Source organism: Trichomonascus vanleenenianus (genome assembly GCF_965637985.1).
Source record: "Trichomonascus vanleenenianus strain CLIB 3782 genome assembly, contig: TRVA0_045S, whole genome shotgun sequence".
In the NCBI taxonomy this organism is placed as follows: domain Eukaryota; kingdom Fungi; phylum Ascomycota; class Dipodascomycetes; order Dipodascales; family Trichomonascaceae; genus Blastobotrys; species Blastobotrys vanleenenianus.
The window spans coordinates 1-25,688 of record NW_027481842.1 but is presented as its reverse complement, the minus strand read 5'-3'; the positions used below and the strand labels follow the sequence as shown (position 1 = coordinate 25,688).

General features: G+C 50.7%; 15 protein-coding genes across 15 annotated transcripts; 9 read left to right on the top strand and 6 right to left on the bottom strand.

The window, feature by feature from the left end:
• Nucleotides 1-659: 659 nt before the first annotated feature.
• TRVA0_045S00408 (mismatch-specific DNA-glycosylase) lies at nt 660-1,556 on the bottom strand (the record flags this gene model as incomplete). Its single annotated transcript, XM_076686850.1, has 1 exon — nt 660-1,556. One exon carries the CDS (start codon nt 1,554-1,556, stop codon nt 660-662), a length of 897 nt encoding a protein of 298 aa, XP_076538886.1.
• Nucleotides 1,557-1,982: 426 nt separating this feature from the next.
• Nucleotides 1,983-2,466, top strand: YHC1 (Yhc1p; the record flags this gene model as incomplete). The annotated part of the gene is made up of 4 exons (XM_076686849.1): nt 1,983-1,995; nt 2,038-2,064; nt 2,113-2,199; nt 2,249-2,466. 4 exons carry the CDS (start codon nt 1,983-1,985, stop codon nt 2,464-2,466), a joined length of 345 nt encoding a protein of 114 aa, XP_076538885.1.
• A 328-nt stretch (nt 2,467-2,794) lies between these two features.
• Nucleotides 2,795-3,507, top strand: GSP2 (Ran family GTP-binding nuclear protein; the record flags this gene model as incomplete). Its single annotated transcript, XM_076686848.1, has 2 exons — nt 2,795-2,866; nt 2,923-3,507. The coding sequence occupies 2 exons, from the start codon at nt 2,795-2,797 to the stop codon at nt 3,505-3,507; spliced, it is 657 nt and encodes a 218-aa protein (XP_076538884.1).
• A 640-nt stretch (nt 3,508-4,147) lies between these two features.
• TRVA0_045S00342 (uncharacterized protein) lies at nt 4,148-6,931 on the top strand (the record flags this gene model as incomplete). The annotated part of the gene is made up of 1 exon (XM_076686847.1): nt 4,148-6,931. One exon carries the CDS (start codon nt 4,148-4,150, stop codon nt 6,929-6,931), a length of 2,784 nt encoding a protein of 927 aa, XP_076538883.1.
• A 290-nt stretch (nt 6,932-7,221) lies between these two features.
• TRVA0_045S00320 (uncharacterized protein) lies at nt 7,222-8,250 on the top strand (the record flags this gene model as incomplete). The annotated part of the gene is made up of 1 exon (XM_076686846.1): nt 7,222-8,250. One exon carries the CDS (start codon nt 7,222-7,224, stop codon nt 8,248-8,250), a length of 1,029 nt encoding a protein of 342 aa, XP_076538882.1.
• A 61-nt stretch (nt 8,251-8,311) lies between these two features.
• On the bottom strand, nt 8,312-9,669 carry MEP3 (ammonium transporter; the record flags this gene model as incomplete). Its single annotated transcript, XM_076686845.1, has 2 exons — nt 8,312-9,481; nt 9,535-9,669. 2 exons carry the CDS (start codon nt 9,667-9,669, stop codon nt 8,312-8,314), a joined length of 1,305 nt encoding a protein of 434 aa, XP_076538881.1.
• Nucleotides 9,670-9,863: 194 nt separating this feature from the next.
• TRVA0_045S00276 (CENP-X/MHF2 family protein) lies at nt 9,864-10,097 on the top strand (the record flags this gene model as incomplete). Its single annotated transcript, XM_076686844.1, has 1 exon — nt 9,864-10,097. One exon carries the CDS (start codon nt 9,864-9,866, stop codon nt 10,095-10,097), a length of 234 nt encoding a protein of 77 aa, XP_076538880.1.
• A 510-nt stretch (nt 10,098-10,607) lies between these two features.
• TRVA0_045S00254 (uncharacterized protein) lies at nt 10,608-11,717 on the bottom strand (the record flags this gene model as incomplete). Its single annotated transcript, XM_076686843.1, has 1 exon — nt 10,608-11,717. The coding sequence occupies one exon, from the start codon at nt 11,715-11,717 to the stop codon at nt 10,608-10,610; it is 1,110 nt and encodes a 369-aa protein (XP_076538879.1).
• Nucleotides 11,718-11,943: 226 nt separating this feature from the next.
• HRD3 (ubiquitin ligase complex subunit HRD3) lies at nt 11,944-14,367 on the top strand (the record flags this gene model as incomplete). The annotated part of the gene is made up of 1 exon (XM_076686842.1): nt 11,944-14,367. One exon carries the CDS (start codon nt 11,944-11,946, stop codon nt 14,365-14,367), a length of 2,424 nt encoding a protein of 807 aa, XP_076538878.1.
• Nucleotides 14,368-14,534: 167 nt separating this feature from the next.
• Nucleotides 14,535-15,797, bottom strand: TFB2 (TFIIH/NER complex subunit TFB2; the record flags this gene model as incomplete). The annotated part of the gene is made up of 1 exon (XM_076686841.1): nt 14,535-15,797. One exon carries the CDS (start codon nt 15,795-15,797, stop codon nt 14,535-14,537), a length of 1,263 nt encoding a protein of 420 aa, XP_076538877.1.
• Nucleotides 15,798-16,758: 961 nt separating this feature from the next.
• SEC13 (GTPase-activating protein SEC13) lies at nt 16,759-17,747 on the top strand (the record flags this gene model as incomplete). The annotated part of the gene is made up of 3 exons (XM_076686840.1): nt 16,759-16,761; nt 16,807-16,839; nt 16,887-17,747. The coding sequence occupies 3 exons, from the start codon at nt 16,759-16,761 to the stop codon at nt 17,745-17,747; spliced, it is 897 nt and encodes a 298-aa protein (XP_076538876.1).
• Nucleotides 17,748-18,320: 573 nt separating this feature from the next.
• On the bottom strand, nt 18,321-19,250 carry PNP1 (purine-nucleoside phosphorylase; the record flags this gene model as incomplete). The annotated part of the gene is made up of 1 exon (XM_076686839.1): nt 18,321-19,250. The coding sequence occupies one exon, from the start codon at nt 19,248-19,250 to the stop codon at nt 18,321-18,323; it is 930 nt and encodes a 309-aa protein (XP_076538875.1).
• Nucleotides 19,251-19,947: 697 nt separating this feature from the next.
• NOP12 (rRNA-processing protein NOP12) lies at nt 19,948-21,204 on the top strand (the record flags this gene model as incomplete). The annotated part of the gene is made up of 1 exon (XM_076686838.1): nt 19,948-21,204. One exon carries the CDS (start codon nt 19,948-19,950, stop codon nt 21,202-21,204), a length of 1,257 nt encoding a protein of 418 aa, XP_076538874.1.
• Nucleotides 21,205-21,652: 448 nt separating this feature from the next.
• On the top strand, nt 21,653-23,107 carry LAP3 (C1 family peptidase; the record flags this gene model as incomplete). Its single annotated transcript, XM_076686837.1, has 1 exon — nt 21,653-23,107. One exon carries the CDS (start codon nt 21,653-21,655, stop codon nt 23,105-23,107), a length of 1,455 nt encoding a protein of 484 aa, XP_076538873.1.
• Nucleotides 23,108-23,262: 155 nt separating this feature from the next.
• TRVA0_045S00100 (uncharacterized protein) lies at nt 23,263-24,363 on the bottom strand (the record flags this gene model as incomplete). The annotated part of the gene is made up of 1 exon (XM_076686836.1): nt 23,263-24,363. One exon carries the CDS (start codon nt 24,361-24,363, stop codon nt 23,263-23,265), a length of 1,101 nt encoding a protein of 366 aa, XP_076538872.1.
• Between the last annotated feature and the right edge of the window lie 1,325 nt (nt 24,364-25,688).

Below are 25,688 nucleotides of genomic sequence, written 5' to 3'. Positions count from 1 at the left end.
TGACTCTAACCGTTAAATATACAAGATCGTCAAATACAGTTCTCCTTCTGATTCCTTTTCAGCCAAATGCTCTCCATCCGTGACCAATACTCTTCTCCTCGACTTCGAGCCCCTCCGCGTAGCGGAGCCCCAGGGGGGTCTGGGGGGACTAGTCCCCTTAGTTATACTAGTCCTGGACATTCGAGGGCCAGCCCTCGAGCTCCCGTAGTTGGGGGCAGAGCCCCCAAACCCCCACTGGCACCTAAAATCTCCGCGAAAGCGGAGCTCCAGGGGGGTTTGGGGGGACTGGTCCCCCCAAGTACAGTCCGAACGTAGCGAAAGTGTTGGGTCTCCGCTCCGCGGAGATCATGGCTGTAACGACTGATTTGTAGCAATTTTGTTACGCTGCTGCAAATGTTCCTTGGCGTTTTGCTACACTGTAACTAGCAATCAATAGACCTCCGCCGAGCGGAGCTACGGGGGTTTGGGGGCAGAGCCCCCACTTACGGGAGCTCGAGGGCTGGCCCTCGAAGGACGATCATGCTATGGCAGTGCAAAGCAATAAATCGTTAGTACATGGAATACGGGAGCTACAAGTGGATGGGTTTCGAGAATTGGTCGTAGGTATATACGGTATGAAAAACGTTAGTAATGGGAATATGTACCTATAAACGGAAAGTTCACATCTGTCCGGGTGATTCTGGTGGTTCGGATAAATCTGGTGGTTCGGAGGATTCTTCGGAGGACTCTAGGGGTTCGGATTTGATACGAAGACTGGTTTCATCCGTCAATGGCTCGAGTTTAACACGATCCAATGGTTCTGGCTTGACAAAAGGATGGCGGTCGTTTAGATAATTGGCCAATTCGGTCCAAGAAGCCAATTTTTGAGCTCGCGAGACCCCTGCTACCAACCCCGATGTCGAAGGCAGAACAAATACCCTGGTAGAGCCAATCGGCTCTGGTTGGAGCCCCCAGCTGAACTCTGCCTTGCGGATTGGCCTGTTGTTGTTGAACCGAAATACCGTTTCATAGATTCCCTTGCCAACTATTGCCACGACTTTGGGGTTATATGTAGTGATCTTTGCTTCGAGAACGGGCACACCACCAAGCATTTCCGAGTTGGACAGCTCGGAGATTCCTGTAGTTGGCCTAGCAATGAGATCTGTAAAACCGTAGCCAAATTCATCCGGCAGGAGATGGTCGTCGTAGCAAGTTACGGGTCTATCAACACACCCAGATTCGTAGATGAGCTTCCAAAAGAGATTACTGTGGTGGGCATAGTAGTGGCCCTTCAAGGCAGTCATATAGCCCGGATTAAATCCGATAAAGACGCATCTCAGTCCTGGCTGAAGTAGTGGCTTTAAGGGCTTCAGCTGGCTGCAGTCTTTTGGCGCACTCTTCTTCTTCTTCTTGCGTACCTTGGACGTGCTACTATTAACGCTGCTGTTGGTACTATCTTGGCTCTCTTCTCGATAACGCCTGGGCCGTAGCTGTCGGGCTAAGGTTGGAGCTGATTCATTAGCTCTATTAAACTCAAACTGCTTGAGAGCGTCTCCAAATCTACCGTTTAAGGGCATAATTTGTCATTAATCATCGTTTTTCACGCTTATCAAGACATTCGTATCATTATATTAGTCAACTTTATCGAAATATATATAGAGATATCGATCAGTTACTGAAGGTACATGAAACTAGAGATATTATTTAATCAGCTATGATTACAGGCAGATTGAAGCTTCTTCTGGCTGAATTTTTTATCTTTTCTTTATTTTCATTGGAGTACAGCTAACCTATATCTAGCCGGCCATGAGTATGGTTGAGTGATTTAAACCGATATCGCCTGTCGGCCCCACTAGAAGCGACACCTCCAAAACCCACTATCGAATCGAATTGACACAGTTACATCGTCTACCAGTATATTAATCCAACTAGTTGTCAAAACCGTAACTCATAATCTATATATCTCTGTGGATAAAACAGGTTGATTTGAAAATTAAACAAATATGCCCAAGATAAGTATACGCGATAATGGAATGAAAGAATTTTACTAACTTCAAGGATACTATACTTGTGATTACTGTGGAGGTATGTCACTTGGTCCAGCCTTTTTTTTAATAGATACTAACGATCTAGTTGCGTTGACCCACGACTCAACCAGTGTGCGAAAATCCCACACCGTGGGACGAAATCACGTCAAGTATGTCATTGACTACTACGAAAGTATGTATATTCAAATTTGGGTGCATTGTGCGGCGCTAACATTTAGTAGATGCGGCGAAAGAAGAGGGCCTTTTGCCACCAGACTTGCCGTCAAGTACCGACCCAGCCTCTGGAGTCGACACGGCAGCTTTCCAAACCCTGGCGACAAATCCACTTGACCAGACCAAAGAGCTCAAAGTCGTCAACGAAGGCGTTCCAGGGCTTTCCACAAGCTTCTCCCCAACCCAGCTCAAGATCAACATCCCAAAGCCGGCCGGGTTGGAATAACCGTGCCACCACCAAAACTATAAAAGGGAGCGATAGCCACCAAAATAACGATACAAAGCAAGCTACCAATTGATTTCCGGCGTTCGGCTGCAGGCATTTACATTTCCAATCAATCAGTGCGCATCCTCGCGAAGCTCGATCACTTGCAGTTGCTCTGCGTATTTTCCGGCGGCGGCGTTTCCGTAGTAACCTCCCGCTTGCGCAGGCAAATTTTTTTCGCCGGCCGCCCCTGTTGGGCCCAAAACAAACAACAGAATCTTTTTTTTTCACAAAAGCTTCCATTTGACAACACCGAAAGGTTTATCGAGAATCGCATCCACAATACACAATGGCTGAGAACAACCAATCCCAGGTCCCAACCTTCAAGCTGGTTCTTGTCGGCGATGGTGGTACTGGTAAGGTGAGTAAACAATATCATGACTAAAAGGATAGAAATGCTAACTAGTAATTATGTAGACCACTTTCGTTAAGCGACACTTGACTGGTGAGTTTGAGAAGCGATACAACGCCACCCAGGGTGTCGAGGTGCACCCACTCGGCTTCTACACCAACTTTGGCGAGATCAAGTTTGAGTGCTGGGATACTGCCGGCCAGGAGAAGTTTGGCGGTCTCCGAGACGGCTACTACATCAACGGCCAGTGCGGTATCATCATGTTCGACGTGACCTCGCGAATCACGTACAAGAACGTGCCCAACTGGCACCGAGACCTCATCCGAGTGTGCGAGAACATCCCGGTCGTGCTGTGCGGCAACAAGGTCGACGTTAAGGAGCGAAAGGTCAAGGCCAAGTCCATCACCTTCCACCGAAAGAAGAACCTGCAGTACTACGACATTTCGGCCAAGTCCAACTACCACTTTGAGAAGCCCTTCTTGTGGCTCGCCCGAAAGCTCGTTGGCAACCCGCAGCTCGAGTTCGTCGCCTCCCCAGCCCTGGCTCCTCCAGAGGTTGAGGTCGACGCTGAGCTCATGAATAAGTACCAGCAGGAGATGGAGCAGGCTGCTGCCATGCCTCTGCCAGATGAGGATGATGCCGACTTGTAACGACCCTATTTTTTTTTTTGAACGATATCCCCTTCCCACCAAAACCACCATCCTCAATAACGCAGCAAAACACATCAAGTTTTCGTTTTTAATTTAACAAAATTTCAAAATATCTATATAAAAGTTTGTTTGTATAGCTTGAGTAATCCATTATTTTTATACTCTACACTTTCTTTCCCCCGTACCTGCGGCTCACCCTACCCGTGTAGGTGCTCACAAGCCGTCTAAGGACAGCCATATGTGTACCTGGTGTGGTTTTATGGGGGGCCAGCCCCCCAAACCCCCCGTAGCTCCGCTTCGCGGAGGGGTTCTCATGAAGCTTGGTGTCGGAAGTCTGTAACGTGCGGCGCGTGCGGCGCGTGCGGCTCGGGGTCTAGACAATCGAACCACTTCGAACTTTCTCTCTGTGAAAACATAAATAAAACACCAAATCTCCCGCTCTCCATTTCATCCCCCTGAATAATAATCCGCCCGTAGACGCTAAGGTAGTTATTACTTAATCATCCGGGGTTGTGCTGACATAAGACTGGAAGGAGGCGATTTTCCCCCCCTTTTTCTACGCCGACGACGACGAACGCTAAGAGCCAAGGGTTATGGAGTTATGAGTTCAATAGGGTCACACGGGGACCACGAGCAGGTTATGAATTATCCGGTGACTCCTCTGGAGCCTGCCATTTCGCGCCAGCGGCTCTTCCGCATCGCACGAGAGCGTCTGGCCAAGAAACTCAACCTCGAGTCGATTGAAGATTTGGACATCAATAGCGACTCGGAAGACGAGCAGGCCCACCAAGAGTCCAAAGAGGACCACGACGCCGAAACAACCACGGGGAGCTCGAGCCTGAGCGAGTATGCTAATCGATACCACCCCCTGCCAAACGGCAATGGGTACCGTGCACCCTCGGGCAGGAGCACTACGCCCGATCGAGACGACGCGAGTGTCTACTCGAGGCGAAGCAATGGTACCGACACCAGCAGCCTGTACGACGAAGAAGATGAAGAGGAGGAAGAAGAGGAAGAGGAAGAGGACGGGACGGTCCAGATGGAACTGGAGCGGTTGAACATTGTGTTCATCCCCAATGACATTGTAGAACTGTTTAGAAAACGGGTCTCCAAGCTGAGTCTGAAATCCAATTGGCTTACATCGCTTCCACTGACGTTCAAGGACATGAAGCAGCTGTTTTACCTCGATATCAGCGGGAACCGGTTCGAAGAGTTCCCAGAAGTGCTTTGCCAGTGCCCCAACTTGGTTATCCTCGACATTAGCAACAACCAAATCTCGAGCTTACCATCAGATATTGGCAATCTCGTGAATCTGCGCTGTTTGTCGATTAAAAACAATCGGTTCGAGTATCTTCCTCCAAGCATTGCTGACATGGCGGACTTGGAACTGCTTGAAGTGGACAATAATCCGCTGATACTTCCACCCCGGGCGGCTATGAAGGACCCAAGCAGTCCCACCTGGCTGAGCGACGTGAAGCATTATCTCTCCAGTAACAGGGATCACATTACATCAATGATAGAGAAAAAGCAGCAGCAGCAACAACAACTACAACTACAAAGAGCGGTATTGCTGGATGGCGAGGGAAGTAACGGTAGTGTGTGGAAGAGTCCATCGCCTCAGCCGCCGTCTGACTTCAAGCTCCAGCTTCCGCGCCACAAGTCGAAGCTTTCAACTGCCACCACTTCATCTTCGCAATCAGGCAGCCGTAGTGCCTCCACTTCATCTACTACGTCTCAGGCGGCCACCACGGCCAATACAACGGCTGTATCTCCTAGTCAGACTCCAGAAGTGTTTGATCCGGCAGGGCTTCCTGTTGATAGGCTGCGCAGTGGCAGCGAGAGCCATGGTTCCTCTTCCAGAGCAGCCAAACGAATGGGATTCATTGTAAAAAAGCAGCAACAACAACAACAGGAACAGCAACAGCAACAGTCACAACCGCAGCAACCACAACAACCACAGCAGCTCGGGGATTCTCCAGAACCACAACCAAAGCCTGACGCAAAAGAACTCGAGCCTACATTGGCGAGAGCCTCGCATAGTAGAAACATCTCGTATGAAAGCTTTGGCGAGCGCAGCGACAGCGATTTTGAGATCCCCAGCGGTGCAACGACCCCGATTACGTCCAAGTCCAAACATCTCCTGAACAAATCGGGGCTGTACTCGAGTTCGCCAGTGCTGGAATCAGTCAGCGGAGCATACTTTAGACGGCTCTCGACACTGAACGAACACATGGTACGCTCCCACTCGCAGCGTTTCGAGGTCCAGTCCAAGGTCGTTGAGAGCTGTCGCAAAGTACTTTTTTCCCTCGGCGAGCTCAATGGCATAATGAGACGCTGCGCAGCATTTTGCGACGATAAATCCCTTACCACCAAACTCCTAGGCTTGCTTCGAACTTCGAAAAACGCCTTTCCCGTTCTCGTAGGCGCTCTGGAAAACCTCGAGGCCAACAGTGAAAAGGAAGATACTGCGGCAGCGGGTGCTGAGCCTAGTAGCTCGGACCTTAACGCTGTCATCAACGCTTCAGTGCAGTGCCTGGCGGCATTTCGCAATGTGACCGCCTTCTTCCGCGCAAACCTCGAGCTGCTCATGTCCTACGTCGACATCAAATTCATCCGAGCACTTATTCTCACCTGCTTCCAGTCTTTCAACGAACTGCAAAACGCATGGTTCACGCTCTATCCAACGCGTACCATCAGCCGCCAACTGAGTCGCCAGGTAGCTGGGGCTACTGCTGGGTCACCAATGATCGATGATGCTCTGAGGACGGGTGAAGGGCTCTCGGCTGCTGATGACCAGCTGTACGATCGAATCTACTCGGCTGCCAACGCCGCTCAGGCCGTGCTCGGACAGCTGACTGAAGCGGTATCCAAGTCGGCCTCGGCCTCTGTAGCAAGCTCAATTGGAGGCTCGGGCGCAGGAATCAGCCCGACCGTGGCGCTCAAAGTACGGGATCTCACCAGTACCTGTGTCACGGGAGTTGAGGTTACCCGCCGGCTTAAGCAGCGCATGGAAATAATTCGTAACACCGGACAGATTGACCGGCGCCTGTTCTGGGAGGACCTCAACGCTTTCCTCAAGGCGATTATTCTCATCATGCGATCCGCTAAAAGCGTCATGCCGGACCTCCCCGTGCTCAATGATGCTCGGCCCAACCTGACAACGCTGACCCGGCTGGCCAAAGAGATTCCGGTACTCCTCGAATACTCGTCCTACAAAATCATGTACAGTGAAGGAAGCAATGCTTTCAACGCCTATAATCCTTCTCCAGTACAAAGCGCTCCGCCGCCGACCACGCCGTTGGTTGCTGTTCTAGGCCCGACGGCGGCCCAGGCCGTGGTGCTGTCGCCGTCTACTCATACCACCGGATACTCCTCTCCTTTCATACCTGACAGCACCTCTACGAGTCCAAGTGAAAAGATTTAACGAACTATATTTAATGACTTATAAATACGATCTACTCGACTAACTTTCTCTCTCCCCTCCTCCGAAGCAATTGGGGGGTTTGGGGGCAGAGCCCCCAACTACGGGAGCTCGAGGGCTGGCCCTCGAGGACAGGGACTAATCCTGCGTGTAAATCTCTCTCGGTAGCTTATCCTACAAGCCGTTGGTCAACATTTAATGGTTGTCCCGGGGGAAACGAGTTTGACATCACGAAAAATATAAGCCAGGGATATAGGGACATCACGGAAAATACGAGGGACACCACGGAAAATATGAGCCAGGGAGGTAGGGACCTGCGGTCGGCGGCACTATATGTGAACAACGCACTGGTGTCCAAGGGATACATCAAAGACGATGAACGGCTAGAGTTTTCGTCTGTGATGGAGGACGGGGGCTCTGCGAATGATGCGCGGGTCATCAATGTCATATATTCCCTGCTCAGCACCCTGGAAAAGGACAACCAGGCAAGCGAGACTGCGTTCCAAAAGGCCTCGGAGGCGGCCCAGGAGCGCGAGCGGGCTCGCGCTGAGAACGAGAGGCTCCAGGGGGCATACGACAGCTTGGATACCAAAATGAGGAGGATACAAAACGCACACAGCTCGGGGGTTATGGCGCTACGGCGAGCAGAGTCCCAGCTGAGTGCCGCCCAGGAAGAGCTCAACCGGCAGAAGCAGATGATGAAGCAGGCTAAGATCCAATTCGCCAACGAGCTGCGGAAACGCGATATTCAGATCGACCGGCTCAAGGAACGCGTGCTGGATAGCAGGGACAAGTCCTCTTCTTCAGTCTCCGGAGTATCGGGGCTGTTGTCAAAATCGTACAATTCATATTCTAGTGCCGTGGTCAAGCCCGATAGCAGTGGTAGCGCCGAAGCATCCCAAAAGCTCTGTGAGGACTTGGTCGAGAAAAACCGCTACATGGTAGCCGAAAACGAGCAATTGATGTTCTTCTTGAATGATATACGGCGCTCTATGCGGACAATGGTGGGGCAGTCCGTGGAGGAAACAGGCGCTGCCGACAATGAACTGACCATTGAGCGGCTAGCTGAGGATATCAGCGACTCGGTCAAAACGGCTCGCGATATCCTCAACTCACCAAACTATGTATCGACCACTGAGCTGACGGAGAAAGAGCGAGAGATCAGTCGGTTGGAGCTCAAGGTTACCGAGCTCGCGGCAAACTGGAAGAGTGCCATGCAAACGCTTGAAGAGTGGAAAAAATACAGCAAGGGTAGGGCTGGAATATCAAGGAGTAATAATACCCGCCCAGATCCCAAGCGGAGACCGTCCATGAGGCCCTGACAAGTTGGAGGAGGCCATTGAGAAGTTGAAGACCACCCCGTAGCTCCGCTTCTGGAGGAATCTAAAGCCCAGAAAAGTTGGAGACTTCCTCTTCGTTATCCTCGTGGTCGCTGTCCAACGGCTCCATGTACCCATGTACGTAATCGTACGCCAGCTCGTCGTGCTCAGCGTAGTCAAGGCCGACTATCTCATCCTCTGCGTCCGCACGCAGCGGTACAAAGCGTTTCATAGCCAAAAGAATGATAGAAGACATTCCGTAGGAATATACCGCCACTGAAGCACAAGCGACTGTTTGAATAGCCAGCTGACGGATAGACGGACGGGCTAGGATTCCAGCCGCAAGTGTGCCCAAAATGCCGCCCACGCCATGTACTGCAAATACATCCAGCGCATCATCAATGCCCAGTAAGAATTTCAGCTTAGTCGTAAAATTACAAGCAGCTCCGGCAACTGCTCCTGCGATGATAGCCTGCCAGGGTTCAACCAACCCGGCCAGCGGTGTGATCACAACCAGACCAGTAATTACCCCGGAGCAGAACCCAATTACAGATAGCCGCTTGTCAATGCGGTAGTCCAATGCCATCCACACAAGGCCGCCGGCTGCGGCGCTCGCCTGGGTGTTGATAAACGCCAGTGCGGCGCGAAGCGTCGGAGCAAACGCTGACCCGCTCGTGATGCCAAACCACCCGGCCCAGGCTAGGCTAGTGCCAATGACTACGAGCACTGAACTGCTGGACGGGCGGTTGAACTCGAATCGCGGCCCCAGGACTTGCGAGAAGGCCAATGCGCTGAACCCGGCCGTGATGTGAACAACAGCCCCGCCCGCAAAGTCTATTACTTTGAGCTTATGCAGCCATCCTGAGCTCGACCAGATCCAGTACGCGACAGGATCGTACACCAGCGTCGCCCAGACGAAGAGGAACATTAATGTCGGGAGAGCCCTGCCTCGCTCTGCCACAGCTCCGCTCATGATGGTGCCAGAGGAGACGCAGAACATTCCTGCATAAAATGCGTTAGCCAGCTCCACGCCATCGCCTGCGGCAATGAGCTGTCGCAACCCAACGTTTCTCAAGTCTCCAATAACGGGCAGGAAAGAGGAGTACGCCAGGGAGCATCCAAACACGCACCATTGGATGGAAATCACGGCCAATGCGAAACAAGAGAGCACCGATTGGTTCAGAGCCGATTTCCTCGACGATAGTCCAGAATAGAAAAACGCAATTCCATGGGCCTATATTATGTTAATTCAATTCAGTACAATTGGAGGGTGGGGAGCCAACTTACAACGAAGAATATGCCAACCGTGCTGAGCAACATGAACGCAATTCTACTGCCCTCTGTACCCTCTTCCTCCGGTGTCTGATCCTCGGGCGGAATCACTGCAGGGGCATCATAGGCGAACGCTACCTGGTCATACATCGCTTATAACCCCAAAGTAAAAACGACGAGTTTGTGTGTTTTTACGGCCAGGAGGAAAGGATTAATCTCTGTCTCTGAGTTGTTCCGGGAACACAGAGCACCCGGACCGCAATGCATCACCAGCCGCGTGGGATCGGTACCGAAGGGCCCACGACCAAATTTCCCTCTCTATTCAGATATCGTGTATCGTAGATATGTCTTCGTCTCAAGAAACAACGTTCAACACGGATACAATTACGCGGACGTTCCAGACCGCTTCGTTTGAGAAGGACACGCGTATTTCCCAGGCGGCGGCCAAGGCGTCTGCTGAGTACCTGCGCATTTTCACGCGTGAAGCGTTCTACCGTGCAGCTCTGTCCAACGACAATAAGAAAGTGGACACCTCTGATCTGTCCAAAGTTGCCGGGACCCTTATCCTCGACTTTTAACATTGTCGACTTGTAGCTTAAGCCATCGACTTCTAACTGACGTTGGTTGTTGGATCCTACCTCGACTGCTTACTGTGTTGGCCTGTTATCCTCTTCTTCTATCTTCCATGACGTTAGTTGGCTTGCTGGACCTTTGGCCTATGCTCTACTTAAAAATTCCACGAGGCTAGTTGGCTTGCTGGGCTTATGGTTACTGGAGGCGATGCCTAGACGGTCATTCACACATGATCTTCCTATCGATACTTTGCTGGGTGGCTGATCACGTATTGTCGGTGACATTATGGATAGATATAGTATTGTCGACACATCGCTGGATGTGTGGTCTTGTATTGTCGATAAAGTATTGTCGATGACATTATGGCTAGATATAGTATTGTCGACACATTGCTGGGTGTCTGATCACGTATTGTTGGTGACTGTGAGCCGATAAAGTATTGTCGATAAAATATTGTCGATGACATTGTGAATAGATAGAGTTATTGTCAATGACATGTGGATAGATGGTATGGGTCACTGTAAACTGGTGATAAGATACCAGCATGCCACCTTAGTGGGCTCCTGGTCCTCGTAGGCAAACTCGTAGCTGACGAGAAGCTTTATTTCGCTTCCGGAGTGGACTTCCATGCCAATGAGCGCCCAGTTCGTCTCTGCAGGCGGCCCTTCCATCTGGACGCGCTTTGAAGCTGTCGTCTGGCGCTTGATAAGGCTCGGCGGCACGCCCTGAAGGAGAGAAATCTCGTCCCACTGCTCCGGGGCAGGCCCAAGGCTGAATGTAGGAGGAGTAGTAATTGTAATTTCGTTTGTCTGCGTAGCGAGGTTGATCTTGAGCGGTACAACCATAGGGTTTGATATCATGACTTTGACATTGAGCGGTCCGCCAGACGGGGACCCTTCAGGGCTCGGCGATTGGTTAGTACTAACAACCGACAACGACGGCACGTAGTCAATTGCCAGGTATTTGGCTCTCATTTTGACCGACGACGGGCTAACCTCGGGCTTGACTAGTAAATGGCGGCATGCCCGGCATCTTTTGGTGTATTTTGCCCTCAACTGTCGAAATATCGGGTTATTTGGCTCGGTCGATTGGCAATTGAAGTTATCCTCAATCGTCTTAATTTCCGATGTCTTGTCCTGTTCCTTTTTCTTGACCATTTTGGAAACAGTAGTCAGCGGCTGTGGACCAGCCAGCTCTTCAACCGCCGCTGCGTGGTACACTTCACGCAACTGTGTGAACCTTTTCTCCTCGCCGGATGATTCAGTCCCCAATTGCGAAGTCAGGAGCCCGGGCTTTGCGGCCACAACTCCGTTGGTCCACTTGCAGTACGCACATTGCAATATATATCCCTCCTCCTCGCCCTTTTTGGAGATGACAGAGCAGCTGGAGTGGCACTTGGGACACTGACAGCAAGAAGTACGGGTGCACCGGTTCCCATCGTGCCTCGCAGTCGTCGGGGTCACTTCAAACAGGCATGATGGACAGTATCTCACGAGCACTTCGTACTCAGCGCACTGGGGGCATCGGAGGTCGTTGCACCGCGGACAGAAGTAGAGGTACTCAATTGAGTACGGAGCGACAAACGGCTTCTCTCCACCACAGGGGCAGTATATTCGAACCCCCATACGAAATATCTACAGATTTGAAGGGTTTTTATGCGCTCTTTGAGAGCTGTGCGATCTGTCGTGTCGTCGTATTTGATCTGTCAAACACCTCCGTCTTCCCAAGATAACACCGTCATCACTAACTGGGGATGCTCTAACGAACGACATTGGCTACACTCGATATACCCAAGTAGTGTATTGATTAATAATCCGGATATATTTAATATTCTGGTATTGATATACTGTGATGAGGGCTCTGTTCATCGTGCTTGCCCTGGCTATCTGGGCCGCCGCATCGGAGCTGGCATTGACGGCCTGCCATGACGAAGCCCTCGCGACACTTCGGAGTCATTTCCCAGAGAAAAGTCCCTCACAGGCGACGAACTATAACAGCTGGCACGTACCCAATGCGCCGCAGCAACTGATAAACTATCTCCAGCGCACGACCGGCGTGGACCTGAAAAAGTATCTGGGCAATCGCAGCGACCGGAAGGAACCTAAGAAGGTGAATCGGCAGGTATTAAAGGGGGTGGTGGCCCAATTGAGGGCCTGTGGGACGCCTCAAGCCGACAGATACCTCGCTGAGCTCAATTTCTTTGGCAATTTCACCCACCCGGTCAACTACCCCGAGGCATTGCGGCTGTATGAGAAGCTCGCCGAGCAAGAAGGGGACGCCAATGCGCAGTTCATGGCCGGGCTGATTCATTCTACAGGTGTTTTTGGAGCCGTCCCCGTGGATCAGGCCAAGGCGTCACTCTTCTACACTTTTTCAGCACTTGGAGGCGACCCAAGGGCTTCAATGGCGCTAGGGTTCCGGTACCTTGCCGGCATTGGATTGCCCATTGACTACAAGCAAGCGTACCATTCCTACCACCCCGTAGCCGCAGCAAGCCTCAAGTGGTACCAGGAGGGCTCTCCGACCTACCCAGTTGGCGGGGTGCATCTCAAGCGCCATGCATATAGCATTGCCGACGAGCTTGGGGGAGGCGTGTTTGGCCAAGGCGCTAGTGACTCGAGCTCGGGCCAGGCACCGCTCCACTCGCGCATGTCGGGCGGGTTCAAGAACTTTGAGGAGGCAATTGACTACTTCCACTACATGGCCGAGGAAGGGGAGTCCATCTCGGCCTATTATGCGCTAGCGCTTCTTTACTACGACATACAGGACTACGCGAGGTCTGTAAGATACGCCAGATCGTGCGCAGACCTGTTTTGGTTCGAAGATGGGTGGCTCAAGACCGACGAAGACGTGCTCAAGATCGGGGCTACTTGTTCTGGTATGGTCGGCAACCGGTATTTCCGGGGTGAAGGAGTCGAGCAGGACTTTGCTGAGGCGTTCAAGTGGTACTCGCGAGGCGTAGCACTTCAGGATAGAGTCTGTAGCTACGGCTTGGGCGTACTCTATCTCCACGGATGGGGCACTGAAAAGAACTATGCCCGAGCTTACGACCTCATTAAGGACGCCGCAGACCGCTTTCACGGGCCAGCGCAGTACCTGGTAGGCCAATTGCTGTCGGATAAGGCATCAGCGCACGAGTATATGGTCCTGGCGTCACGCAACAAGCAGTACGGCGCGTGGCTCTACATGGCGGAGCATTTCTACCAGGAGGGAAGATATGACGACGCCGTGACCTACCTCAAGCAGTTATGCGAGGAAATAGAGCTGTTCAGCCCTTTTGTGTGGGCAAATGCGCAGTATAAAAGTGGTAATATCGACTCTGCCCTGCTGGGGTACTTGATTGGAGCCGAACAGGGCTATGCCGCGGGCCAGATGAACGTGGCGTTTATCCTTGACGACCACTCGGGGTACATTTCGTTGTTGCCTTACGAGGGTACTAACGATACGCTCTACTCAGCGCTTGTGTACTATACGAGGGCTGCACGTCAGGGAAACGCTGATGCGCGCATCAAGATGGGCGATATCTACTACTACGGCCGCGGTGTCAATGTGTCGTATGAACAAGCCGCCCAGTGCTACACCAACATTGCCGACCGCATGCAGGGAATGGGTCTGGCACTGTTTAACATGGGGTATATGTACGAGCACGGCATCGGCGTCTCCAAAGACGTGCATCTTGCCAAGCGGTACTACGATTTGGCGGTGGAGTCTACTCCGGATGCCTCGCTGGCGGCCAAGCTCGCATTGCTGCGGCTCAGCTTTTTTGGTAGCGACTCAAAGTCGAATATGTTTTCGCTCGAGAGTTGGCGGCGTCTGTTTAGGCAGTGGTGGGACATGGAGGTTCCTGTGGATCCAGACGACGCGATCTATTCTTTTGAGCACGATGAGGATGATCCGTTGGAGTTTGAGGATTTGGAGTTTGATCCAATTGCCGTGCTCATTGTGGGAGCATGGTTCGTTGGGTTTATGTTTTGGAGGCGCTGGAGAGCGCGTCGTGCGATTAACCAGCAGCAGCGACGACATGAGGAGGAACGACAGCGGCAGCAACAAGAAGCTGAACAGCGACAACGACGAGAAGCCGAGCTGCATGTTCCTGAAGAACAACCACGAGATGAGCAATTGCGACAAAATGAGGTACCAGGACAAAATGATGCACGAGATGAACAAAATGTGGAACAAAATGAACAAAATGAGGAAGATCCTCTTATCAATCGCCCATTTGGCGCAGACATTGGTCATCCTGATGAGCACATCGTTCCGAACTTATACAATTAGAATAACTAGACTAATGCATTTCCAGTTTTGTTTGAGCGAAGTATCATTATTACGTATGGTAATCGTTGGCTTCATTGCTCCTGTCCCTACGCTTCCTGAGTAGCACAATGTTACAAATGTAGCAAGTATTAACAGTTTATCATTATATATCGTAATTGTTAGCTTCATTATGGTTTCTTTTCGCGCTTCAACTTGTTGACATAATCAACAACCTGCTGCCCTCCCTCCTGAGCGACAAAGAACCGCCGTTTCGAGCTCTGTTGCCACTCCAGAACCCCCAGCTCCGCCGCATATGTAGCAATCATATTGTACTCGTTAAAGTCGGCAAAGTCGTGGAACAAGTAGCCCTCCGTAGACTTGAGCCGGTCGAGCTCTAGCTGCCACAGTCGGATCTGGTCCACCACTGTCGGCGGCAAAACCGGGTCAGTTTTACGCATCTGTGGATGGGCATGCACCGTGAGATACTGAATGATCTGCTCGGCCTGGATGCCATTGGTCAATGCGCCTCGCACGCTGTCTCTCGTAATATGGCCCGTCACCATATTGGCGAACCGTGACTTTAAATGCACAAATAAGTTAAGCACCGCAATCTGCAGCGGTGAGTCTGTGTAGGCGTAGACACGGTAGTTGGTTTCCAAAATGATAAACCCTTGGCCGCTGGTCCCCGTGCTCTGAGCATCCTCAATTGCTGCTGATGGAGACTTTAATGCGCTCGTAGTGTCGCTTGTAAGCGTAGTGGCCAGGCGCGTTGGGTAGAACCGCTTCGAAGAGAACTTACGCTGGTAGACAAGCCCGTAGTCACGTAAATCTTCCAGCATCTGCACCTGCGTCTCGCTCAGCGAGGTAAGCGAGTACGCCTTGCCCAGCTCAAGTGACCCCAACATGAAGATAAAGTTGAGAACGTCTACCGGGTCCATCTGCAGTCGGGTGGCCATGTTCGAGTACTCGATCAAAAACCGCCAAATCTGGGCATTGGAGTCCTGTAACAAGAACTGGAACCCGTCGTTGGTAATTACGTATCCACCATAGTCCGCCTTGGTCATGAGTCGGGCGTGCATGAGAAGCTGAATAATTCCTTCACTGGGCACCTCACTCCTTCCAGGGGTCCCCACCATGAAATGGAGCACATTCTCCCACCTTTCGGCGGCGTACTTGTCCAGAAAGTCGATATCCACCTTGTGCTTGTCGTCGTTGTCGCAGGGCTTGCCAAACGCATACTGCAGGGTGTCCTCGGTAGCCATGAGAGCGCTCTTGAACGACTGCCGGAACGTACCACTAAGCTCGACGATCTGGTGATGGCGCCTCTCTCGCACCAAATGGAGCCCCTTGAGCTTCTTGAGCGCTTCGGCCTGGTACTTCTTCGACCCTTGCTTGACCCAGAGATCAATGTCTCCGAGCTGGACTGGTGCGTCCGAGAAGAGCATGGACATTACGAGCGACTTGGCCAGAGTCGGAAGCAACCGAAAGATCGCCAGGCAAGTCGCGGGGCTTTGGTACAGTCGCCCCAGCACTACTTCTGGCAACCCTTCCAAGTGCTCGTTCACAATCAGCGACATCTACGGTCCGCTATTATCATATGGTACAAAGTGATATATTATCTACCCGCGCGCGCAGCACTACCATATACTCCACCATATGTACCTTCACTAGCGATATCTACCATATCCACCATGTATACACCTCAGCGTATCAGCATTGGACTAATTGAGTAATTGTTAAGTGCATATATATAATTATGCTCTAAGTGATGTTGCCCCCAAAGAACCATTTATGGTACTAACGCTGCTCCTGGTAGGAATTCGAGGGCCAGCCCTCGAGCTCCCGTAGCTCCGCTTCGCGGAGGAATTGTTGGTTTTTGTGTTTTCAAGAGTATTGACCTGTGCCCTTGGCATATACGAAAGGTGAAATTTCAGGGGTTACTGATTTTTATTTTTCACTGCATGTCTCAGCCTCACAATTTGCGGCGTCCCTGTCAGGGGGCCCTCTTCAGCTCCCATTCTTTTTTTATTTTTTTATTCAGCTTTCACAGCAAGAAATAAGGAATAAGTATCGTATAGATAATCTAAAAAGTACAGGCTTCTAGTGTTAATACAGCTCCTAGTATTGGTAGAGCTTCCATCACCGATAGACTACACTACCGCTAGGTGATACGACAGATTGAACATAGACAATAAGCAAAAGCTTAAAAGCTTGAATAAGAAGCTGCAATTGATTGTAATCCACCAAACTGGAATGGTAGAGCACTAGCTAGCTAACTGTACCTGAATTTGAACGGGCTGAGTGGGTTGAATTAATAATGTTTGATGAAATAACACCGATTTTGGGCTTCCCAAAGACGGACGTGGCCACGACTGACTTTTCAATCCCTGGCCAAAGGAGATCAAGAGGAATATGGTGCGTAGCTAACCGTTGTGCGAGGCAATGGGCTAACAGCTTTAGGTGACGATTTCCAATACACACAACGACTTCATTGTAAGAACGACAACTCATTGTCGGAACCGGAAAACTAACAGAAATAGCACGACGCGGTGTTGGACTACTACGGCAAGCGTCTGGCGACTTGCTCGTCGGACAAGACGATCAAGATATACGCCATCGACGGCGAGAACCAGCAGCTCGTAGAGACTCTGAGAGGGCACAATGGCCCCGTGTGGCAGGTATCATGGGCTCACCCCAAGTTTGGCGTCATTCTTGCATCAGCGTCGTACGACGGACGGGCCTTGATTTGGCGCGAGGAGAACGGCCAATGGCGCAACATCGCCCAGTACGCCGTGCACACGGGCTCGATCAACTCGGTGCAGTGGGCGCCACAGGAGTACGGCGCTCTGCTGCTGTGCGCGTCGTCCGACGGTAACGTGTCGGTCGTCGAGTTCAAGGACGACGGCACGCCAGACTCGGTGTGCTTCCCAGCACACGACATTGGCGTCAACTCTGCATCGTGGGCCCCGTCCACCGTCTCCGGGTCGCTCGTGCAGACATCGCTGCAATCGCAGTCCTCGGAGCCGCGTCGATTCGTGTCGGGCGGGTGCGATAATAAGGTCAACATTTGGAAGTTCAACGTGTCTACGGGCAAATACGATAAGGAGGTGAGCCTTGAGGGCCATACCGACTGGGTGCGTGACGTGGCGTGGTCCCCGTCCGTGCTCTCCAAGTCGTACATCGCCTCGGCGAGCCAGGACAAGACTGTAATCATCTGGACCCAGGAGGGCGACGGCCCATGGCAGAAGACGCTGCTCAACAAGTTTGAGGACGTGGTTTGGCGTGTCAGCTGGTCCCTCAGCGGCAATGTGCTGGCCGTGTCGGGTGGTGACAATAAGGTCACCCTGTGGAAGGAGAACCTCAAGGGCGAGTGGGAGTCTGCTGGTACCGTTGACGAGTAAAAAACGAGACTTACTAATTTATTCTAATTGTCTTATACTTCGGCTGGATAACTAATTGGGGGGACTAGTCCCCCCAAACCCCCCTGGGGCTCCGCTACGCGGAGATATGGCTGTATTGATTACGGCTAAAGAGTCTTTTGTTACAGTGTAACAAACGTCCCAACACCGATGACAAGCTTTGTAACAATCGCTCGTTACAAAACTGCCGAGTATTCTAGAAAACTTCTTTGCTAGGATTATATTTATTCTTATGGTCTTTTCCTATACTTGGGGAAGTAGCAATTGGGGGGACCAGTCCCCCCAAGCCCCCCTGGGGCTCCGCTACGCGGAGATTCGCTGCATTGGTTACACCTGGAGAATGTTTGTTACAGTGTAACAAAGTCCCAGCAGCCAGTTACAGGCACTGGTAACAATCATTCGTTACAAACTAGCCTGATAAATCTCTCTCCAAGAAGCAAAACTAAAGAGAAACAGGTTCACCTGAAAAAAAAAGCGTAGAGAATTGTCAATTGATAGCAAAGCTTGTAAGTTCTAATTGATGTCTATTCTACGATGGGAACTCTAGAGGACAAGTTACAGCTTAGTGATAAGATGGGTGATAATAGCCTGGACATCCTTGGCGGCCTCGTCTGCAGCAGCAATAACCTCTGCGTGGCTCGCATGCTCAATGCCCGACTCGTCCTTATCCAACGTTGGCGGCTCCGTGATACATACGTTGGTGATCAGCGAAACAGCCAGGGTGCGCATCCCCGAGTGCCGAGCTACAATGATCTCAGGAACAGTACTCATACCAACAGCATCGGCCCCCATGGCAATCAGCATTCGGCTTTCAGCACGGGTCTCGTACGTGGGGCCGCTAACAAACGCATACACGCCTTCGTTGATCTGCCGCCGGGACGCTACCCCGGTCTCTTCAGCCGCGTCGAAAAACTTCTGGCGCAGCGACTGGTCGTAAGCGTCGCTCATCGGCAAGAACCGCGGGCCGTATCTCTCGTCATTGGGGCCCTTCAGAGGGTGGAGCCCCGCAAGCCCAGGGAAGTTGATGTCGTCATTGAGCACCATGAGCGAGCCAACACGGTAGGACTTGTTGAGGCCACCAGCAGCATTGGTCGCAATGAACGTAGCAGGCACCTCCCCCTCGGGCTGTTTAGTCAGGTGAGAGAGCACCCGGATCGGGAAGACCGTGTCGGTGATGGAATGCCCTTCATAGGTATGCAGTCGCCCCGACATACAGACAACTGGGACCTTGTTCAGCTTGCCGACGACCAGCTTACCGGCGTGGCCCGCAACAGTCGACTCTTTGAAGTGGGGAATCTGGCTGTATGGAATGGAAACGGAGTCCTCGAGAGCATTCGTGATGTTGCTTAGACCTGAACCGCACACAATAACCACAGATGGGTTCCTGTAGTCCTCTGGGAGCTTCATTCGGATAAATTCCGTGGACGCCTGGGCGATTTCGTACGCTTCCATATCGGATTCAAGTGGAGAACTCTTCGTGATCATGGTGGTGGGTTGGTGGGTTGAAGTGGAGAAGTCTTCACGATACGGTTATTTTGATAGTGCCAAAACGATGATCCGGAGGTTATCCGTCGGGACCTCGATCCACGGCACGAAACATCTATTCCTATAACTTTAGCGTAGTGCAATTACTGTACTATATGGCAGGTTGATCAGAGAGCTCTGTAGAGGGTGCCTGGGGCTCTGCCCAACACCTTTCTCGGTGCATGTTATCAATTGATCAATCTGTAAAGTATAGCATTCCGTGAACCTCTTCTGAACCGCGCCATAATAAGGTCTGGTATTCTATGACCCTAGGCGCTGTATGTCCTCAATAAACCTCGGCGAAGCCGAGCTACGGGGGTTTGGGACTGGCCCCCAAAAGTACAGTGGACCTTGATTGGTCTTATTGCTACTACATCAAGGCTCAAGGGTAACCTAATGTCCACAGCAATTATATGTCTATTTGAAAACTATAGGAAACAACAATAATTCATGATCTTTTTGGTTTGGGCGTTTGACTACCCCCTGAATTTACTACATCAGCTGTGTCATGGCGGGCAGATCTCGAGGGATGGGTGAGCCGCGTGCGGCGGCAGCAGGGGGATCGTGCACAGCCGTGCCGAAATATTTCGCGCCCGGCAAAAAATTTATCGGCGAGATCAGTTATCTAACGACTCTCTCTTTGGCATAATAAGTAAAGATGGGTCTTTTTGGATCGATAAAGCAGGTGGACGAGGGTGTCGACTCTCTGTTCAAGAGCAGTGCCAAGCCTGTTGAGAAGGCCAAGCCAGCGGTCACCGTAAAGCCAGCTGCGCCAGTGGTTGAAGAAGAGGACGATGCAGAGATCTCAGAGCTGAGTGATGCCGAGTTCGACGACGAAGAAGAAGACGTAGAGGAGCTGCTCAAGTCTGTGGACGAAAAGAAGACTAAGAAGAACAAGCGAAAGCAAGAAGATACCGAGCTTGAAGACCGATATATGCAATCGCTGGTAGAGAAGCCAAAGAAGCGAAAGGATAAGAAGAAAAAAGAGGAGGAAGAGGAGTCCGATAAGGAAAGTGAAGACAGTAGCGAAGAGATCGTGGAGGATAAAAAGGAAGAGAGCATTGTGCCTGTCCAGGACGAGGTTGATAAAGCGGAGCGAACTGTGTTTGTGGGTAATCTTTCGGTCAAGGCCATTACTGACAAGTCTGCTTATAAGGCGCTGAAATCGGCGTTTGAAGAACTGGGCAAGGTTGAGTCGATTCGATTCCGGTCGATTGCATTCTCAGAGATGCTCCCACGGAAAGCAGCATTCGTCAAGCAAAAGTTCCACGCAAGCAGGGACACGGTCAACGCCTACGTCGTTTACAAGGAAAAGGCTGACGCCAAGAGCGCCTTGAAGCTGAACGGCACTGAGATGCTGGAGCACCATATCCGGGTTGACAGCGTTGCGCACCCGGCTAAGCACGAGCCAAAGCGATCTGTGTTCATTGGCAACCTTGACTTTGAGGCTACGGAGGAGCCTCTGTGGAAGCATTTCAGCAGCTGTGGAGACATCGAGTACGTTCGAATTGTGCGAGACTCCAAGACTAACGTGGGCAAAGGCTTTGCGTACGTGCAGTTCCTGGACTCGGTCGCCGTTTCCAAAGCGCTCCTGCTCAATAACAAGCCGTACGAAGGCACTAAGCGAAAACTTCGAGTCAATCGGTGCAAGAATGTCTCTACCAGGCCAAGCAGTAAGCCAAAGACTCAGGCCCCAGGGGTCAAGCTGAGCCATGAAGAACGAACCAAGCTTGGCAGAGCCCGGTCAGTTGTTGGCAAGGCCGGCCGAGCAAAGATCTCTACGGCCCTTGAGGGCATGAGAGCAAAGCCAGGAGACGTTGTTCCAGGCCTCAAAATCGGCAAGAACAGGAAGAAGCCTCGAATTCGAGACCGGACTACCAAGTACAGAAAGAGCGTCCGTTCAAAGCCGAACTAAACCTAACTAAAACAAAGCATGTAATGTATACTACCTCTCATAATCGAAAATTGATAGACCATAGTTAGGGTCTTCGATCTATCTATAACCCAAACCCACAGCGCAGTGTTGGAGCCGCATGAGCCGCATTAGCCGCGGGACTGCGTAATTCTGTCTAACCAATAGGCATCACCATTGTACTAAAGGTGAATCATTCGACATTAGGGAATGTAAAGGGCCGTATAGATCAGGCACAATGATTATAACCCGTAAAACAGAAGGGTCTGGGCACCTTAGAGGTGATGGCGCCGTATATGTATCCCGCGCCTGATACGTGCGCCCTATCAACGTCTCTCCGCGCAATACTTGCATAACGATCGCCCCCCCATGGCGACATCGTATCGCCGTAGCTTACCATATAAACTTCCTTTTGCCACTTCACAATTTGCAATTCACGAGATTGTTAACCATGGGAAATAGCGAGTCTAAGCCAGCTGGCACTATGCCACCTGTATCCGAAAAGCACGATGAGCTGACGGAGCGATTGGCAGCGTACTTGACTTTGGACGACCGGGTGTCCGGAGAGTCCAATCCGCTGACAGCCGAGAACCTGACGCGATGGCAACGGAAGTTGCTGGAGGACCCCAAGAACCGATTGGCGCTCTCTGCTGTGACCAATACCGATGTCAAGGGCATCATCCGACAGAGGCCTGCCGTGATTGACGATGCCGTTCATGTCTTCAGCGACAAGGTAGAGCTTGAGGGCTCGCCAATTACGAACCAACAGCAGTCTGGCCGATGCTGGATCTTTGCCAGTACCAATGTTCTCAGGACCTATGTCCAGCGGAAGTACAACGTAGAGAATTTCCAGCTGTCGCAGGCCTACCTCTTCTTCTATGACAAGCTCGAGAAGTCCAACTACTTCCTCCAGCAGATTCTTGAGACTGCGGATGAAGAACTCGACTCTCGGCTTGTTCAGACCCTGCTCCAGGACCCAGTATCCGATGGCGGTCAGTGGGACATGATTGTCAATCTCGTGAACAAGTACGGTCTTGTTCCGCGAGACATCTTCCCAGACTCGTACAATGCTTTGCACTCGGGCACGCTCAATTACGTCGTGGTTCACAAATTGCGAGAATTTGCGCTGGTTTTGCGCAAGGTCGCAAAATCCTCTTCGGCCGCTGCCCTGTCCTCTCTTAAGGAGAAGTTTGTCCGGGAGATCCACGACATTCTTGTCATTTCCCTCGGACAGCCACCATCTACTGATGAAGCGTTTGTGTGGAAGTTCTACGACCGCAATGGCAAGTTCCACTCTGTAAAGTCCACCCCGCTCGAGTTCGCCAAGTCTCACGTGGAGTACGATGTTGATTCTCACTTCTCGCTCATTCACGACCCGCGAAACGCGTTCAAGACTCCTTTCACCGTTGACCGGCTGGGCAACATCGTCGAGGGCAAGAGAATTGAGTATGTTAATGCCGAGATCTCTGTGCTCAAGAGCGCTGCGATCCGTGCGATCAAGAATAACGAGCCAGTGTTCTTTGGTAGCGACGTGGGCAAGTTCAGCGACAGCGAGAGCGGTGTCATGGACACCCGTGTGTGGGACTACGAGCTTGCGTTTAACACGAAGCTCGGTCTTACCAAGTCTGAGCGTTTGCGAACGGCGGAATCGGCAATGACTCATGCCATGGTTCTCACTGCAGTGGATATTGTAGACGGCAAGCCCACCAGGTGGCGAGTTGAGAACTCTTGGGGCGCGACTGCTGGAGATAAGGGTTACTTCATCATGACGGACGAATGGTTCGACGAGTACGTGTTCCAGGTTGTCACCAGCGCTAGGTATGTCGACAAGGAGTATGTTGACGTCTGGAAGAAGGGCGAATACGTTACACTCCCACGATGGGATCCATTGGGTGCCTTGGCTTAGCTTAGCCGTCCTATGTATGCTGCGAAATTGTGTGCCCAGCAGTGCAATCTTATTATTATTTTATACCGTTATTTTTAAGTGAATCATTACTATCCAAATGAGGATTGTTTGTTGTCCATGTGAATCCAATTACTATCTATTCGAAAAAAAAATTGTTAGAGGATAGCGTCTCTAATTTTATCTCGAGTCTGTAAAGCATCCATTGCTGCACGGGTCATTGCTTCGTTCGTATTTCGACCAAACCCTCGGCCAAGAACCTTCTTCCTCGCTCTTACCTGGATCAGTTCGAGATTGTTCCTACCCTTCTCAATACTGGTCTTGTAATTAAGTAGTCCCGCTGGGTAGATTCTTTCAATCGCACGAATAGCGTTCGGGTTCAGCGGCTCCTTCTGTTCGGACTCACCAGTAGTAACGCTAATAAACGGCTCAACAAGCTTAGAAAGCCACGCTTCAATCTTCTCCATACCGTCTTCAGTATCAACGGCAACAGCCCCCATATAGGCGTTCATGGTCGCAGCAATCTCTTTAAACTGCTTGCTGTTCCAGTCCCCAGCTTCAAGGAACCCACTTGCGAGCCCCGTCTGGCTTGCCCATCGGAATTGCATGCTGTTGCTAACTAATATCGATCTCAGCGTAGTCATATGGTGGATAGACATGTGAGGGAACCGTTCAAATATAGCTTTGGACACAAATCCGTAGTAGATACCGGCGCCAAGGAACTTGAGGCGGTCATGAGAATACTTTTCTCGTTCATTCGTGCCTTCATGAAGAATGAGTCCCAATTTAACCGTCCCATATAAGGCGCTTGAAGAAAGGGAAGGGTACGCATTGGCGCTGAGACTCCTCTCAAGCCTGTGCACCTCCTTTTGGCACTTTGAACAAATAGTCACTTCGGCGTGCTTATTTTCTTCTATTGGTGACGAGCTAAATATCACATTTAAGGAATCTCCAATTGTCAGGTTTTTGGTAGCCTCGATGAGGTGTTCATCCACTTCTAGCTCCGCTGGCGCATTTTCTACAAGCGATGGTTTGTTCTGGTTTTCAACGAGCAATTCGTTAATCCAAGGAAGCTTTCCGTCATGGTATGCAGCAGCCAATCCCTTGGCAGCTTTGACTCTACGCTCAGAAACCATTGTCCACCCACCATCAGACCCGCTATCAACATCGCTTTCACTGTAGGAAAATGCCTTCAGTTGCGTAAGAAAAGCAACAAAGCTGCTCTCCAATTGCGAGATGGCACGCTCAATTTCGCTCATTTTCCCTTACTGTGATTGGAACGGGTGGATCGATTTATATAGTGGTAGTTCTGTGCTGGCACTGCTATTGAAACGTAATAATTATGCTGGCACTGATTCAAAACTATGCGGGCACACACTAGTGAAAGGTACCCTTGAATAAAGTAGATCTTCCATATTTTGAAGCTACTGCGAATTCGCAATTAGATGAGCAAATAATATCAGTGACGCCGTCTTGTATACTTGTTTTACGGCTGAGCCAGGTTCTATAATTGACACTTCATAACGGTGCAGCAATCTCACTTCAGTACAACTGTTTCGAATTAAGCATTTAAAAATAATATACGAAAATTACGGACAAGTATGGGCAATTTGTGAGATTAACTGTTCTACCTTGATAATTGGTTTGATCTATAAAACTTGGGGCAAACTTTAACTATCGCTCCACACACCCCCTCGAAATGATGGAGCACAATTCCCCAAAATATTATCTGGCAATTATTTTGATTTCAATAGTACACCGGCATCAATTGCAAAGGGAAGAAGATCTTGATAGCCTCAAAGGAGCTTATTCTTTGGATTATATTGTAACGCTCCCGTCCACTGCTTAGAAGAGATTCCGGGCAAATGGGTGTGTAGCAACTCCAGATGACGAATGGAACTTCTCGGACTCCTAACTATGGACGGGGGACGTTACAGTCATGAATGCCTTTACTTTTGAGCACTTTTCATTTTTCATTAGAGGTACCAAATAAGACTTCGTCAATGGCATTTGGAGGAACAACCCGGCGGCATATGAATGTGCAGGACATTAGGTTAACTGGAATTATGATCTTCAGCACATTAGACGATGGGGATTCTTTCGGCACTCTGGCAATACGAGACGACTGCTAGTGCACTGTGCTCCATATCACACTTCTTAAGTATAGAAAAGGCCTAATGAAAAACTAGTTCTTGCAAATGCTCAACATTCGGTAGATACGCAGCTGTAATATTCGGCAAATAATCACGGTATTGGATACATACCGGTATGCTATTTTAAAACTATACAAGCATAAGCCCCAATGTTTTCAGACCAGGTCATTGGACGCGTACCCTCCTTATCGACTAATCTCGCTTTGTCTGGCTGGACGACTTCTGTTACTACTACTATTACTACACACTACTATAGTGCTACTACCAGGTTACTGCTACTAGAAGAAACTCTTTTAGAGAGGGCCTATAATAATAATATATCTTGATTAGAGTCTAAGCTAACGCTAAGGAAGACTGTGTCTAAACATTTGGCTTCAACAGCCGACTCAATATAAACATTAAAATATAATCAATGGCAGAACATTAAGTAG